The sequence below is a fragment of the Falco punctatus genome (genome assembly GCF_963210335.1).
Source record: "Falco punctatus genome assembly, chromosome: 1".
NCBI lineage: Eukaryota > Metazoa > Chordata > Aves > Falconiformes > Falconidae > Falco > Falco punctatus.
Window position 1 is genome coordinate 111,079,701 of NC_137580.1, and position 12,953 is coordinate 111,092,653.

The 12,953-nt window shown below is 44.4% G+C and overlaps 1 protein-coding gene across 1 annotated transcript in view; it reads left to right on the plus strand.

Moving 5' to 3' along the window:
• Positions 1–819: 819 nt before the first annotated feature.
• The window catches only part of AATF (apoptosis antagonizing transcription factor), a 55,580-nt gene continuing 43,446 nt past the window's right edge, over positions 820–12,953 (plus strand). The window contains exons 1-4 of the mRNA XM_080383503.1: positions 820–961; positions 3,331–3,519; positions 4,178–4,594; positions 5,236–5,373. Of these exons, the coding sequence (XP_080239629.1) occupies positions 877–961; positions 3,331–3,519; positions 4,178–4,594; positions 5,236–5,373 (829 nt within the window). The 5' untranslated portion in view covers positions 820–876. The remainder of the gene's footprint in view (positions 962–3,330; positions 3,520–4,177; positions 4,595–5,235; positions 5,374–12,953) is intronic.

A 12,953-nucleotide genomic window follows, 5' to 3' on the forward strand; every position in this document is an offset into this window, starting at 1 on the left:
TGTAACTAACCCTGCTGTAAGGATCCACCTGGTGTAAGTAACCCTGGTGTAAAGATCCACCTGGTAAAACTAACTATGGTGTAAAGATCCACCTGGTGTAACTAACCTTGCTCTAAGCATCCACCTGGTATAACTAACCCTGGCGTAGGATCCATCTGGTGTAACTAACCCTGCTGTAGGGATCCACCTGGTGTAAGTAACCCTGCTGTAAGGATCCATCCGGTATAACTAACCCTGGTGTAGGAGCCACCGGGTGTATCTAACCTTGCTGTAAGGATCCACCTGGTGTAAAGATCCCCCTGGTATAACTAACCCTAGTGCAACTAACTCTGGTGTAAGGATCCACCTGGCATGACTAACCCTGGTGTAAGGATCCACCTGGTGTAACCAGTGTGCAAAGCCTGGGGCTCGCCGAAGCACCTGCCCTCCAGCAGGCGAGGGACCCAGCCTTCGGCCACCACACATTACCCTACGGGACAAGGAGTTCATTAATTCAGTTATTAATTCAGTTCTGTGCAGCCAGCGGCGCTAAAAGAAGTGCAACGCTGACTTAAAAGAAATACTTGCAGTATTCGGAACTACACAGCAGAGCATTGCTGTTGCACCAGTACCAGGGCAGTATTGAGGCGGGTAATTTTATTTATCGCTGTTTTCCCTGGCTGGGCACCTCAGCCCCGAGGGCCGCCTGACGCAAGGCGGCCCCTGGCGAAGCCCCGCGGCCCGCTGGGCCGGCTCCCCCCCAGCCACGGCGGCGCCGGGACCCCGGCCCCTGCGCTGCAGTCGGGCGGGCGGGCGGGCGCTAGGACCCGGCCCCGTCCCGCCGCTCCGCGCTGCCCCGGCCCCGCCCCTCCCTCTCGCCCGCCCTCCCGTGAGAAGATGGCGGCGCCCTTGGCGCAGCAGCTGCAGGAGCTGCTCGACCCCCGGCCCAGCCTGCGCGACCCCGAGGACGACGCGGAGGAAGGTGAGGGAGGTCTGGGAGGAGGCTTTAACGCCCGCGGCTGGCGGGGGCGGGCTGGGGCGGCCCGGGCGCCGCCAGGACCTGCCGCACGTGGTGCCGCGGCGGCGCTGGGCCCAGGCCCGGGCCCCCCTCAGCCTCCTCCATCGCTGTCGGCCGCGGGCGGGGGCCGCTCCCCCCGCTGCGCCCCCATCCCCGGGCCGCCCCCGCCCGCCAGGAGCCCGGGAGTGGGGCTGCGGCGGGGCCAGAGTTCCCTCAGGTGTCGGCGCTCTCTTAGGGATCGGGGCTGCCTCGGGGGCTGGCGCTCCCTCAGGGGGCTCCCTCGGGGATCGGGGCTCTCTCAGGGGCTGGTGCCCCCTCAGCACCACGCAGGCCCCCAGCAGGCCAGGCTGTGCGGGGCCAGACTGGGGAGTGGATCCGGCTGGAAATTGCCGGGGAAAGAGCCATAAAGGCACAGCGCCGGGGCGGGAGTGCTTCCCCCGCTGGGGCGCGGGGCGTGGTGGCAGCCCCCTCGGCACACCCCATGCCCCGAGCAGGCCGCAGCGCGCTGCACCTGTGTCCTTTGACACTTGCCAGTGAGCAGCTGTCAATTTAAATTTTTAATCGACCTCTTTTTGCCTTAGTTGTGATTTTTGAGACGTTTCGTCCCTTTCCCCGTGACATGTAGGTGGCGGTGTCATCTTCGAGGTTTCCAGGCTGGTGCCTCGCCTCTTGAGATAGCCAGGTCACCGTCACGTGCAGGCAGCGCCTGGCTTTAGGAGGTGCGAGGCACAAGTCGTGGTAAACGTTGTGCCAGCTACCCTGGTTCTGCTATACAAGCATATGTGAGAGCAGTAGTATCTTGCAAGCAACGTTTTAGTAACCCCTGAGGAAATTAGTGTAGTTAGCAAAGGCTTTTTCCCATTTTAGTAATCACAGTTTAGTTTCAGACTTCATACAGGGCGTAGATGTAGTGTTAGCAACATGGTGTAACAGTGGAGTTGGCAGTCCTGGGTTAATGGTGGGACTTGGTGATATTAAAGGTCTTTTCCAACCTAAATGATTCTATGATTTTAGTGGTGCCAAGACTGAGAAGGCCAGAAGATCCGTCGAACGTCACAGGTCATTCTGCATCTGCCCCTCTTGCCTGGTCATTCCTTGGTGCTGAGCATCTCACCATCCTCCTGTACCTGGAGTGACAATATTTAGACCAGATCTTGTTGCTTTGGTTATGAGCAGGAGGTTTTTTTCCTTTCCCCCTGCTTCTGCTTCAAGTAAACACTGTATGTGAGGCATTAACATTTCCAAACACACATTAAAAGAGCACTTAGCGATGTTCAGCCAGTTGGATCACTCAATTGGTTGAACAAAGCTAACCCTGTAATTTTGCACACAGTGTCTTGCACATGAATGAAAATAGGGAGGGAGTACAATATGATGTGTTTTCTTTGCTGGACTGTCCTATTCCTCTGTCTTGGAGAAGATGGGTATGAAAGAGATTAATAACCACAGTGAAATTATTTTATCTGTTAAGGCTTTCTAAAATGTTGACATATTTATATGGCTTGTATGTATAGCAAGAGGTCAAAGTGCATCTGAATTGCCTCTTTTAATCTGTAAGCGTGAAGTGAGTGAAGGCATTCCAGCTTCGCTGAGCCCTTCACCTGGAGGACTCTACTTCTCATGAGACCCTTGTGAATCCGTGGAAGGGCTTGGATAAGTCTAGGTTGTTTAGCACTTCATATGCGTTCTTTGAAATAAAGAGGAGTCAGGGAAGAAAGTGTAAATGTAGGCAATATTCATTAAAAAAAAAAATCAGCAGGATTTTTTTGGCGTTTGTTAATAAACATCAATCTCTGCATTGTGGGTGAGCCCTGTGGTACCAAATGTGTAGACAGAGCAGTCCAGAGTACTGAGAGGGGTGTTTAAATTGGTCCGTTAACATCTCCCTTTCTCCTGCAAAGATTAACCTGTCAGGTGGGAGAACACCTTTGGCTGCAGAGAGGTCACAAGATGTTTTCTGAAAAATACCCTTAGAGCTGTCTTATCTCTTCTGCTAAGTCTGAAGTGTTACTTTCCTCAGTGGTTCCTAGGCCGGGCTGGTGTTGATCTACACAAAACCCAGCTTTGAGGCTTTTTCTCTGCCTTTGATTCCCCAGCAACCTTTCCCTCTTTGCAGAAAATTAGTGTACTGGCTTTCCTTTGCCCAGCAGGAAAGAGCTTTGCTCCCTCTCAAAACCCAAAAATCAGACTTTCATGTGAGGCCGTGTTGCCCTCCAGCTCACCTGTTTGTTTGTAGCGCATGAGGAGCTTTCCGTGTCCCCTTCCTGCAGTGACTTGTAATTTGAAGCTCTCTTCAGTTTAGACACCTCTCCCTCTCTTTTTCTTCCCCACAGCTACAGTTGCTAAAGTGATTGACAAATTTGAGGATGAAACCGCAGATGACATTTTGCCTGTTGGTAACATACGAAAAAAAGTTTCAGCATCTCTCTTGGAAGCTGATAAAAGGTACAGTGGAAAGGCTACGTCTCGCAAAGCTTTGAGGGAAGAACTCTGGGGTGATGCTCTGTCTGAAGAAGGATCTGGTAAGAAATCTCATTTCTTTCCCCTTTTCAACAGACTAATCAAAATTCGATGTTGGCATGTTAACTGAGCTAGTGCTGTCTGTTGAACTGAGGTGACAAACTTAAGGTTCCCATTACAGGGCAATAAACAGATACAATGAAGTTGGACATCTTGAAGTGCCTTTCCAGAATTCAGGCTGTATTTTTTGGCCTGAGGGAAAGGGAAATCCTAAAGAGGAGGTCACTTCTATAAATTGATTAAAGAGTGTGACTAAGTTTAAGGTGAGATTCATGCACTGACTGAACATTGTGTGGAGGAAAAGAAACAGCTCCCATTTTTAAGCCAATATATCTTGGGGACTGCAAGTATATACAGATTCTCATTAAAAATGCATATAGCAAATTCTGACCATGTTGTTTGATTATCATGTCATTGTTTAGTGGGAAAGCTGAGCCATGGATCTACTAATCGTGGCTGCAGAAAATGTGAGCTGAGATCTTTTTGTGAATATGGCCTTGCATTTCCTTTTTTTAGCCAAAACGAAGAGTAGCATCATACCCAAATAAAATGGAATTTGGAGCTCAAGTAGCCCAAACCGTTAGCTATTGATGATGCATCCTACAAAAGTGGCACATTCTGCTGGTAAGCAAATAATTTTTTTTCCCTTTTAATTGTTAGCTGAAGAAGCATTAGATGAATGGTACAGCAGCAGCGAAGATTCAGAAGAGGATGACAGCTTAGGCACTAAAACGAAGGAGAAGCCCAGCAGTGCTGGCAGTGACCAGGAGGATGACTTGGAAGATGATGAGGAGACAGATCTGTCTGTCAAGGCTAAGGCATCGAAGTTAAGTTTCCAGAATATCACAGACTTTGAGAAATTTACAGAGGGGATGGATGATACAGGAAGCAGTGAAGGGGAAGATGATGACGATTCCAGCATGGAAGAAGGAAGTGAGGAGGAGGAGTATGGGAGTGAAAACCACATTGATATAAAGGAAACCAAAGACAGTGAAGATGATGGGGGTGTGATGACATTCTCAAAAGGACAAGAGGATGAAGAAGTAGAAAAGGGAAAAGCTGTGAGGAACCAGCTAGGTTTGTGCATGTTTGCTTTGTGTTTTGACAAGACTTTCACCTTGCTGACACTATAGAAACTGGCCATGTTAGGAACCACTTCACCATGTTAACATGCTGTTAGCATATTGCATGTGCATGCTACAGCAGTCCTAGTCATTTGCAAATGTTCTGCCAAATCTGCTGTGCAAGCTGATGTCACTGCTGCTGCAAAATCTCGTGTTATGAAGTGCATTTATCCACTGGCTTAATTGAACCAGTACTGAATATATTTGTGGGATGGGGACATCCTACGCTAGTAGTGCTGTGCAATGATGCTGATACTGCTTCTGTTTCTTTTCAAAGTATAATATTGAATGCAATTTCTTCCTATCTGTCCTATTAAACTATCAAACTTCCACTTGCAGAATGTCCTTTTAACAGTAAAACAAAGGGATGGATCACAGAATTGCAGTCAGGACCATAGGGTGGGATGCTGCTTGGTCCAGAGACATTTTCTGGTACCAATTCTGTGCTGGGTCAGCACACGCAAAGAATTGCCCTAACCTGGAGTAATTTAGCTCAAAGGAGAGGGCCTGTGCTGTTAAGTCAGCAGCTCCTTCAGAAGGAGCAAATGCTTTGGCTTGCTAAATAATTGTTTTATTTTCTCTTTTGTTATGAAGCACTGTGGGATCAATTATTGGAAGGGAGAATCAAGATGCAGAAGGCACTCATGACAGTCAACCGGCTTCCACAGCCAGATACCTACCCAATCTTCAGAAAGGAAGGTGGACAAGAATTTGACAATGCCGTCGAGATCTGTAAGAATTCTTTAACCTTTCTACTTTGGTTAGACTGCTGTAGCCAGTATGTTTTGCCTGTGGGGGAAAGTGTTAATGGGAAAGTGAGGGCTTTGGGTTGCATGTCTTTAGTATTAGCTGTTGGTTTGTATTGCCTTAAACATTAATTAGATACTGTGCAAACAGAAACCAAAAACTGTTTGCTACCCCAAAGAAAATGTCTCCTGTCACCCGTGTGTGTATATGCCTAGTTGATCTCTGCTGGTGGCCTGTTATCACTTACGTGTTGTTGGTTAGTCTCAGCTCAAGTCCTGCTGTGATTTCTAGCTTGCTTATCAAATTTGGTTTGTGCTCTATCTTAGAAATAATAGGTTTGGTTATTGCTGTTGGGTGCCGTGTTAGGATGCTTCTTTGTCCAGAGACACCTTGTGGTACCAATCTTGTGCTGGGTCAGTGAATACAAAGATTTGCCCTAACCAGGAGTAATGTAGCACAAAGGAGAGGGCCTGTGCTGTTTGATCAACAGCAAATATCTTTTCAGCTTGGAGCTGCTGCTTCTGTTTGTTTTTTTAGGATTACTATTAATTATACCAATCTGATGAAATTTGTACTCGATTCTCCAATATGGCAAATACAGTGTGCATGCACCACTTGATAAGTGCAAAGTAGTCAAAAACCCCATAAAAGTGTGTTGTGGGTCTATTTAATTTTTAGGATTGGACGCCTTTTTTTCTAGTCTTAAGGAAATCCACAGGGAGATAAATGTCTGGTATGTTATCCTTAGGAATAAACGCTAACTACTTCAGGTATCGGTTGGTGCCCATTCCTCCCTGACATGTTATTTTCTGTCAAAACCCAGACAGATGACAGTATTTACAGAGCACAGATTCTGATCACACTGATCAGAAATTAATGAACTTCATAGGATATTCTTCCAGTGATTTGTGAATTATAAAGATAAGCTCAGTAGCATTTTAAAGCTTGCCAGGGTGGTTATCCCTTTCACTTCTATTTCTTCATTCCCAATCTTGAGATACTGTTGACTTCTCACAACGTTTGAGCCCCATAGGTGAGCACCTTATGGGAACCAGTTGGTAGGAAACACCATAGTGGTGCCTGCAGCCTTTCATGTTAAAGGCCGGAGGTGCCATTGGGGCCATCTGCCTGGCTGTGGTTGTATATCCACTCAGCCACACTGTGCCAGTCGGTACATGCTGTAGTGATACCTGTGCATGGAGAAATTTTGGCCTGGGCTGGCACAAGTCATCTTAAAACTGGGTTAGGAACTTCCGCCATCGTTGAACTTGACCCTGAATCTTGCCCCTACACCAAGTTTTGACTCGTCTTACAGCTTACACCTGATTTGAACATGGCAGCTAATCAGCTTATCTGCAGTTAGAGCAGATGAGATAGTTTATATTTTAAAGTTAGCTCTGCTGCTTTAAATGAAATGATTAAAGAAAGAAAGGCAAACTCCCAACAATACTAAGCTGACCTTTCAGTGAAATACATGTTATTAATGTATTTAATGAGATGCATTACAAACTGCACTGAGCACCATGTTTCATTACAGGTCTAAAATGCAATATCATTAAAGACCTTTAACAGAAACAATGGTTGACATTTTGATATTTCCCATAAGCAAAATACATCCAAGAACATGGAGTATAATACTGTACACGGTACAGCAGAGAGGCTAATCTCTCAGTTGTCCAGAACACTAAAGGAAAATCCACTGTTAATAACTGCTCAGTGATTCCCTGCCCACCCTCTTCTCATAATCTGAACAGGAAAGTTGCCTTGGTACACTCTGATGTTTCTGGTAGCCTGGGTTCATGTTCTGTATTTCATCTGTAAAAACAGCAAGAAAATAAAGCTGGGTGGACCTGTGCAAATTCAGCAGAGGAAGTGCTCGGACTGACAGACCAGAAAATAATGAATGTAGGAACATTCTTCTACTACTGCACTTGTTTAGTGTTCTGTGGCGCTTTCTAAGGGACCAAAGTTATATTCCTTCTTTTACTTATATATTTATTTTTTAATTAAATCTGGAACTCTACAGAAAGTAGGTTACAGTAAATAGTAATTTTTTATAAGCTACGCTATTGTCCAGTGCAGCTACCTTTCACTGCCTTGCAAAGATGCTCTTTGCAGAAGTTACAAAGTGCCAAACATGAAATAAGGAGTAAACTTGTATGTGAAGATCTTATGAAAGACTAGGGGGTGTAGCTGGTGTTACGTGGCAAGGACCCATTTCTCTCAGTTTGCTGCGTTGGGCGCTGTGAGAGGGACTCATGTCCAATCGACAGCTAGAGCTTTACCTGGTGGGCAGTCTGAGCTGTGTTACATTGTCACTCACAGAGCTTCTGCCTGGATAACAGGGCTGTGACCTGTTGGTTCAGGAGGTGAAACAAAGTCCTTTCTGAAAATATACATCATGATACATTTAAAGTTCTTTCATGAATTGATGCACCTCGATTTACGAGAAGGGGAAAAAAATCTCACTTATTATAAATCACCTTCCAGTAAAAGTCTTAGTTTTTAGCTGATCAAGTGGTTTGGTGTAGTGGCTTCTATAAAAACAAATTTTTTTTTACTCGATTTTGAACAGTGATGTAATGGGCTGGGTGAACATTTGTGGACTCCTGAGTTCTCATCCCAGTTGCATTACCAGCTTATGGGTAGGATCCCATTCCCCAGGCTGGAAAAATTAGAAGAACTGTGCAGGAGAAAGTTTAAAAGATGAGTGGAAGAGAGGACTTTGTAAGTACTGAATCTTGAGATAATCGTGACATTGACACTGTTTTGGACTGGATGATACTCTCCTTTCAGGGAAGCCTCAGCACTTCTTTCCAAATCCACAAAATACATTTGGCGTGCTTTCAGTCACCTTCATGGAGTACATGGAAATGATTTCGCGTTCAAGTTGCACAAAGCATTTGGTGCCAAAAGTCCTGACTCTGGGTGTACACTGTAGCCAGCTGAAGGCAGGATGGCACGGACAGGTCTTGGCACCCAGGTCTCTCTGAGGTCCTGGACAAGTCCCTTGCATGTCTTTGAAAGCTGCCCCAAATGCTTTCAGTGACTTATCCCAAGTCCTTCCATTTCTCATGAAATTTCTGCTCTATGCTCACAGGAAGGACGAATTTTTTGAAATGGAAAATGGTCCTTCGAGTATTTGCCTCTTTGGTATCTCCCACTTGTGACAACCCTCGATGCAGCCAGTGGTGGTAGGGAAATTCCCTGAGGGTTTGAGTATAATTGTGTTAAAGAGTAGACAGCAATGCTCAACAGCATTTGCAGTTTTAAAGCCAGATCTGAGTGAAAATGGTAAGGTCATGCATGTTTTCCAAATTTTGAGATTGGAGGTTACAAAACCTCAAGTGTTTGATTTATTATTTTTGTAATCTTTTATGAAATAATTTTTTAAAAACAAATGATACAGTGTGCTTTGGACAGTCTTGGATTCCTGAGATCTCAGGTTCTGGTGGATGATTTACTGCAAAATTGCTTATAAATTGAAGTAGAAAATGTTTTGCAGACCTGGCAGCTTTCAGGCTTCACACCCATTTGTCACCCAGCATTTCCCTTTGTGTATAGAACAAGAATTAATTAGGCTGCACTGCAGGAAAAGTTTATGGCCATAATTTATATAGGATGAATTTCTGTTTAAAGAGACAGCATTGCTTTGTTTGCACTGTCTTACTTTTTCTTTCCCTTTTTTTTTAAAAATTTTTAATTATATTCCAGATTTTTTTCTGTCACCCTTTTTACATACAAATTGGAGACTGAACTGTGGTCATGGAGCTCATGTTTATTCCTGTTTTGCATCCATGGAGAAAGTCTGAATGGTTTTTAATACTGAAATCACAGTGGCTGTGCGCTGAATGTGGGAATGTGGTGCAAATGTTTAACGTTTAATGCGCTGCACACGTGAACTCCCACAGCTTACGTGTCTGAGATGCTGCTGCCTGGAGTGGTCTGTTTCTCCAAGATACATTTGTATTCTCTTGCACGGTATCTTCCAGTCTAGTCCAGGGCTTGAGATGTTGCCTCTGTTTGGGGTCTTGCACGTTCAATTAATGTTTTTCATAATCAATGCAAGTCAGAATTTGCAATCTGCTCCTGATTTGCACATTAAAGAGACCCATTAATTAAAAATTCCAATCCCTGGCATGTTCCCGCAGGATCCTTGCATTATTTACATAGAAAAAGAGTGCAAGGTGCAAGTTTCTGTGCTGTGTCTCTGCACAGATTGCATGCCTGCCATTCATATTTCTGTGTATGTTTTCAAGGGGGAGGAAGGTTAGGAGTGGATTTCATGAAAATGTCACCAAAAATTACCTCAAGGGCAAGAAAGAGCCAAAGAAGAGGTGGAAGCAACATTAGTGAAGACACATCCAATGTCAGGAATTAACAGTTCCTAGGTATGAGGCTTGTTATGTTAAATCTTGATACAGTGACAAAACCCTCACAGCTAACTGGGGGGCAGGGGGGCAGCAGGAGCTTTAAGAAATGGTATCTCTCAATCGAGAAAGGCTAGAAGCTATTGTTCTATGTGCCCTGGGTAGCTAGGCTTCCCGATACAGTCATGTAGCTCTGTTTCTGCTATTTTAATTACTTTCTCTTTATAATTCTGGTTAAAAATACTAAGCTGGGAATTTTTCAGTGACTAGTAATTTATGCTCCACAAAAAGAGCTGGGAAATCTAGCTTTTAAATAGTGTAATACGTTATTTTAAGTTTTTAGTTGGCAAGATGAGGAGTTAAAAACATAGGGGAACTCGGGTGAGGATCTTGCGGAAGGCAAGATGCTGGTGGAAATCGCAAGACTTTAGAGGGACGAGTAGTTGTATATGTTTTCATATGTATATGCTTTCACTTTCCAAGAGTTCAATAGGTCCCTGAAAGGTACACTACTGGCTGAATTTTTGTGTGGTTGTGGTTTTTTGTTGGTTTTTTTTTGGTTGGTTGGTTGGTTGTTTTTTTGCTTTGACTTAATCTGTCAGTGGATTAAGAGAAAATACTGGAATCCTGCATTTCTATTTTTCAGCATAAGCTCAAGATAAATTGTTATGGAGAAATGGAGAAAATGCTGGTTTTGGTAAAAGTAGATATGCAGGGTCTGTAAGAATGGATTTGCTTGCTGAAGGAACAAAAAGTGGGGACAACAAAAATTAACTGTTATTTACACTTTGTAGAGCTGTGGAGAAGTTATACAAAGGTTTGTGATCAATAAGAAAATAAACTTGAATAAAGTGAATCAAATAAAAAAAAATCAAATTAAATGCTCCATGTGCTTGCAAGGCCATTATCCCCAAACCTGCTTGGTTTATTAATGTTTTAATGGAGCAGCAGCAGTGAGCTCTGCCTAGCAGCGGCCTGAACTTTTCAGCACAGTGCCTTGTCTACTGCTAATAGATACAGAGTTGTATACAGCTTTTTAAATTCTGCTGAAATTTGTGCATCTTTTCTTAACTCACAGTGATGTTTGAACTTTGATTTGTATTCCCTGTAGTCAGCTAGGTCTTATTTTCCTGATGACTGTGATGTTACCCTAGACGATTCATCCATGGACATCCTCTGTGGCTGCGAGCTAGTGGCATTGCATCCATGCATGGAACACAATTCCAGTGTTCCTTGTGTCCAAGGAGGGTGCATTATCCAGAAAAAACATTGTTTCCCCCATTATAGAGCATTTCTGTGGTATCCCCTTTGAAATTCCTCCAGAAGAATTGTTGCATTGGGCTCACAAAAGAGATGAGCTTGTATTGGAGTCAGGGCGTTGAAGAGTGCTGCAGTTAGCACAGCAGGCTGATGAGCGATGCTGCAGCCCGTGACCTTGTTCGCTCTAGAAGCAGACTGCACCAGGGCCTGAGGACAGTAGAATAGTGCATTCTTGCCTCTTGGGAGTAAGTTAAATGCAGTGATGGAGACCAGTATCCTACCAGCAGTGCTCCTTGCAGCCTGTATGGTGTTGCAGATAGTGTGTTTCTTTGTGGCCACTCTAGGGGTGCAATTACACCTTGAAATAGGAAATGGCAATTGCTGCCTGAACAGTGGTTCCCAGTCCTGCCTTTCCTTCTCCATACTGAGTGTGGACTGCAGAATGGTAGACCGCGTGCAACTTTTACATCCTTCAACATGTGTCTTAAATGGGGTGCTGTGAAGAAACTTTATTCAAAAGAAAGATGTGGAAAGATGAAACAAGGGAAACGAGTGTGAGCTATGTGGAAAGTTTGTAGGAAGCAATCCTTATATGAATAATCTTACCATAGCCAGTTTCTTCAGCTCAGAGTCAGTTGCTGGATAAATTGTATTACATATTGCTTAGTTATTAGTTACCCTTAAGGTGTTACGTGTCTGAGGTGCAGCTAGCTGGAGGTTGCTGTTTAATCCTGTTTTATTAAAAAGTAGAGCCAAAAGGAGCACTTCCAGAACTTTGCAGGACTTGCCTGGGACTGCACAAGGCTGGGCGTTTGTTGTCTTCCGGGAGATGAAGGAGATGCTGACTTTTTATTCCTGTAATGTGAGGTCCAGGCAAACACTTTTCCTCACCCAGAAATGTCTGTTTCTGGGAGGGAAATAGGTGCATTTGTAGCCAGAGTGCTGGCAAAGGACTATGCTTCCACCTGGAGCTGTGTGGACCTTTCTAGTAATTGCCTGAGTTGGGCTCTTGGTACGCCAGGTTGGTTAACTGCTCCCGTGACAAATATCTGTGGCTTGTGACTGAACAGCACATTTGTGGATGAGGCCTCTTAAGGATGTGATTAAGAATCCCACTTACATTCATTGCCAGCAGGAGACCTCCAAAGATGCCATGTGTTTTCTGGTTTTACATTCTTGCATATTAAACATTGCTGTATAAATGCTTAACACTTAGTATCTTTCTTTTCTTCTGGGTTGGTTCTGTAATATTTTGCTGAAAAGGGACTCAACACTGGGAGAGATTCTTTTTAGTATCTCTTCAGTGTATGTTTGTTTGTTGGTTCTCAGTGTCTTTTTAATAGAGGATTTTTGCTGGGTTCTGTTCCTCTGATTCCTGGTCCTTAAAAAAAGTAGTAACTACATTCTGTACGACATCCAGGTAAGTCATGTCGAAGAAGCTCATTAAGCATTGACTAACTTTGAATAAGATAAGCCTGCTTTAGGTACTGGAGAACCTGTTTACTTCCTACGCATCCTCCTCTCCACTTGTGCAGCATGCTCTGTCTGATGGGTCACCCTCTGCCTCGCTCCTTGGCTGCACCTGGTTGTCGTTTTACACATCTGGTTAGAGAAAAGCTGTCAGATGAAATGTGCTTTGTTGACACAGGCTCCGGATTTTTTGGAGAAGCCTGCAGGAATCAGCTGCCAATAATTCACTGATAATTTTGTTATCATCTGTATTTGTGGATTACTTTTAAAACTAAAATGCATCCATACGTACATCTGGAGATGATAATGCATTAATACAGAGCAGGGTAGGTGTCACAGGGGAGTGGGGGAGGAACTGAGGCACAGGGAGATTACACAGTTTCCAGAGGCACAGAGCAGTTACAGGATTAATTGGTGCTAGGCAAGATCATGGACTTAAATATATTCTTGCTTTGAAGATTTTAC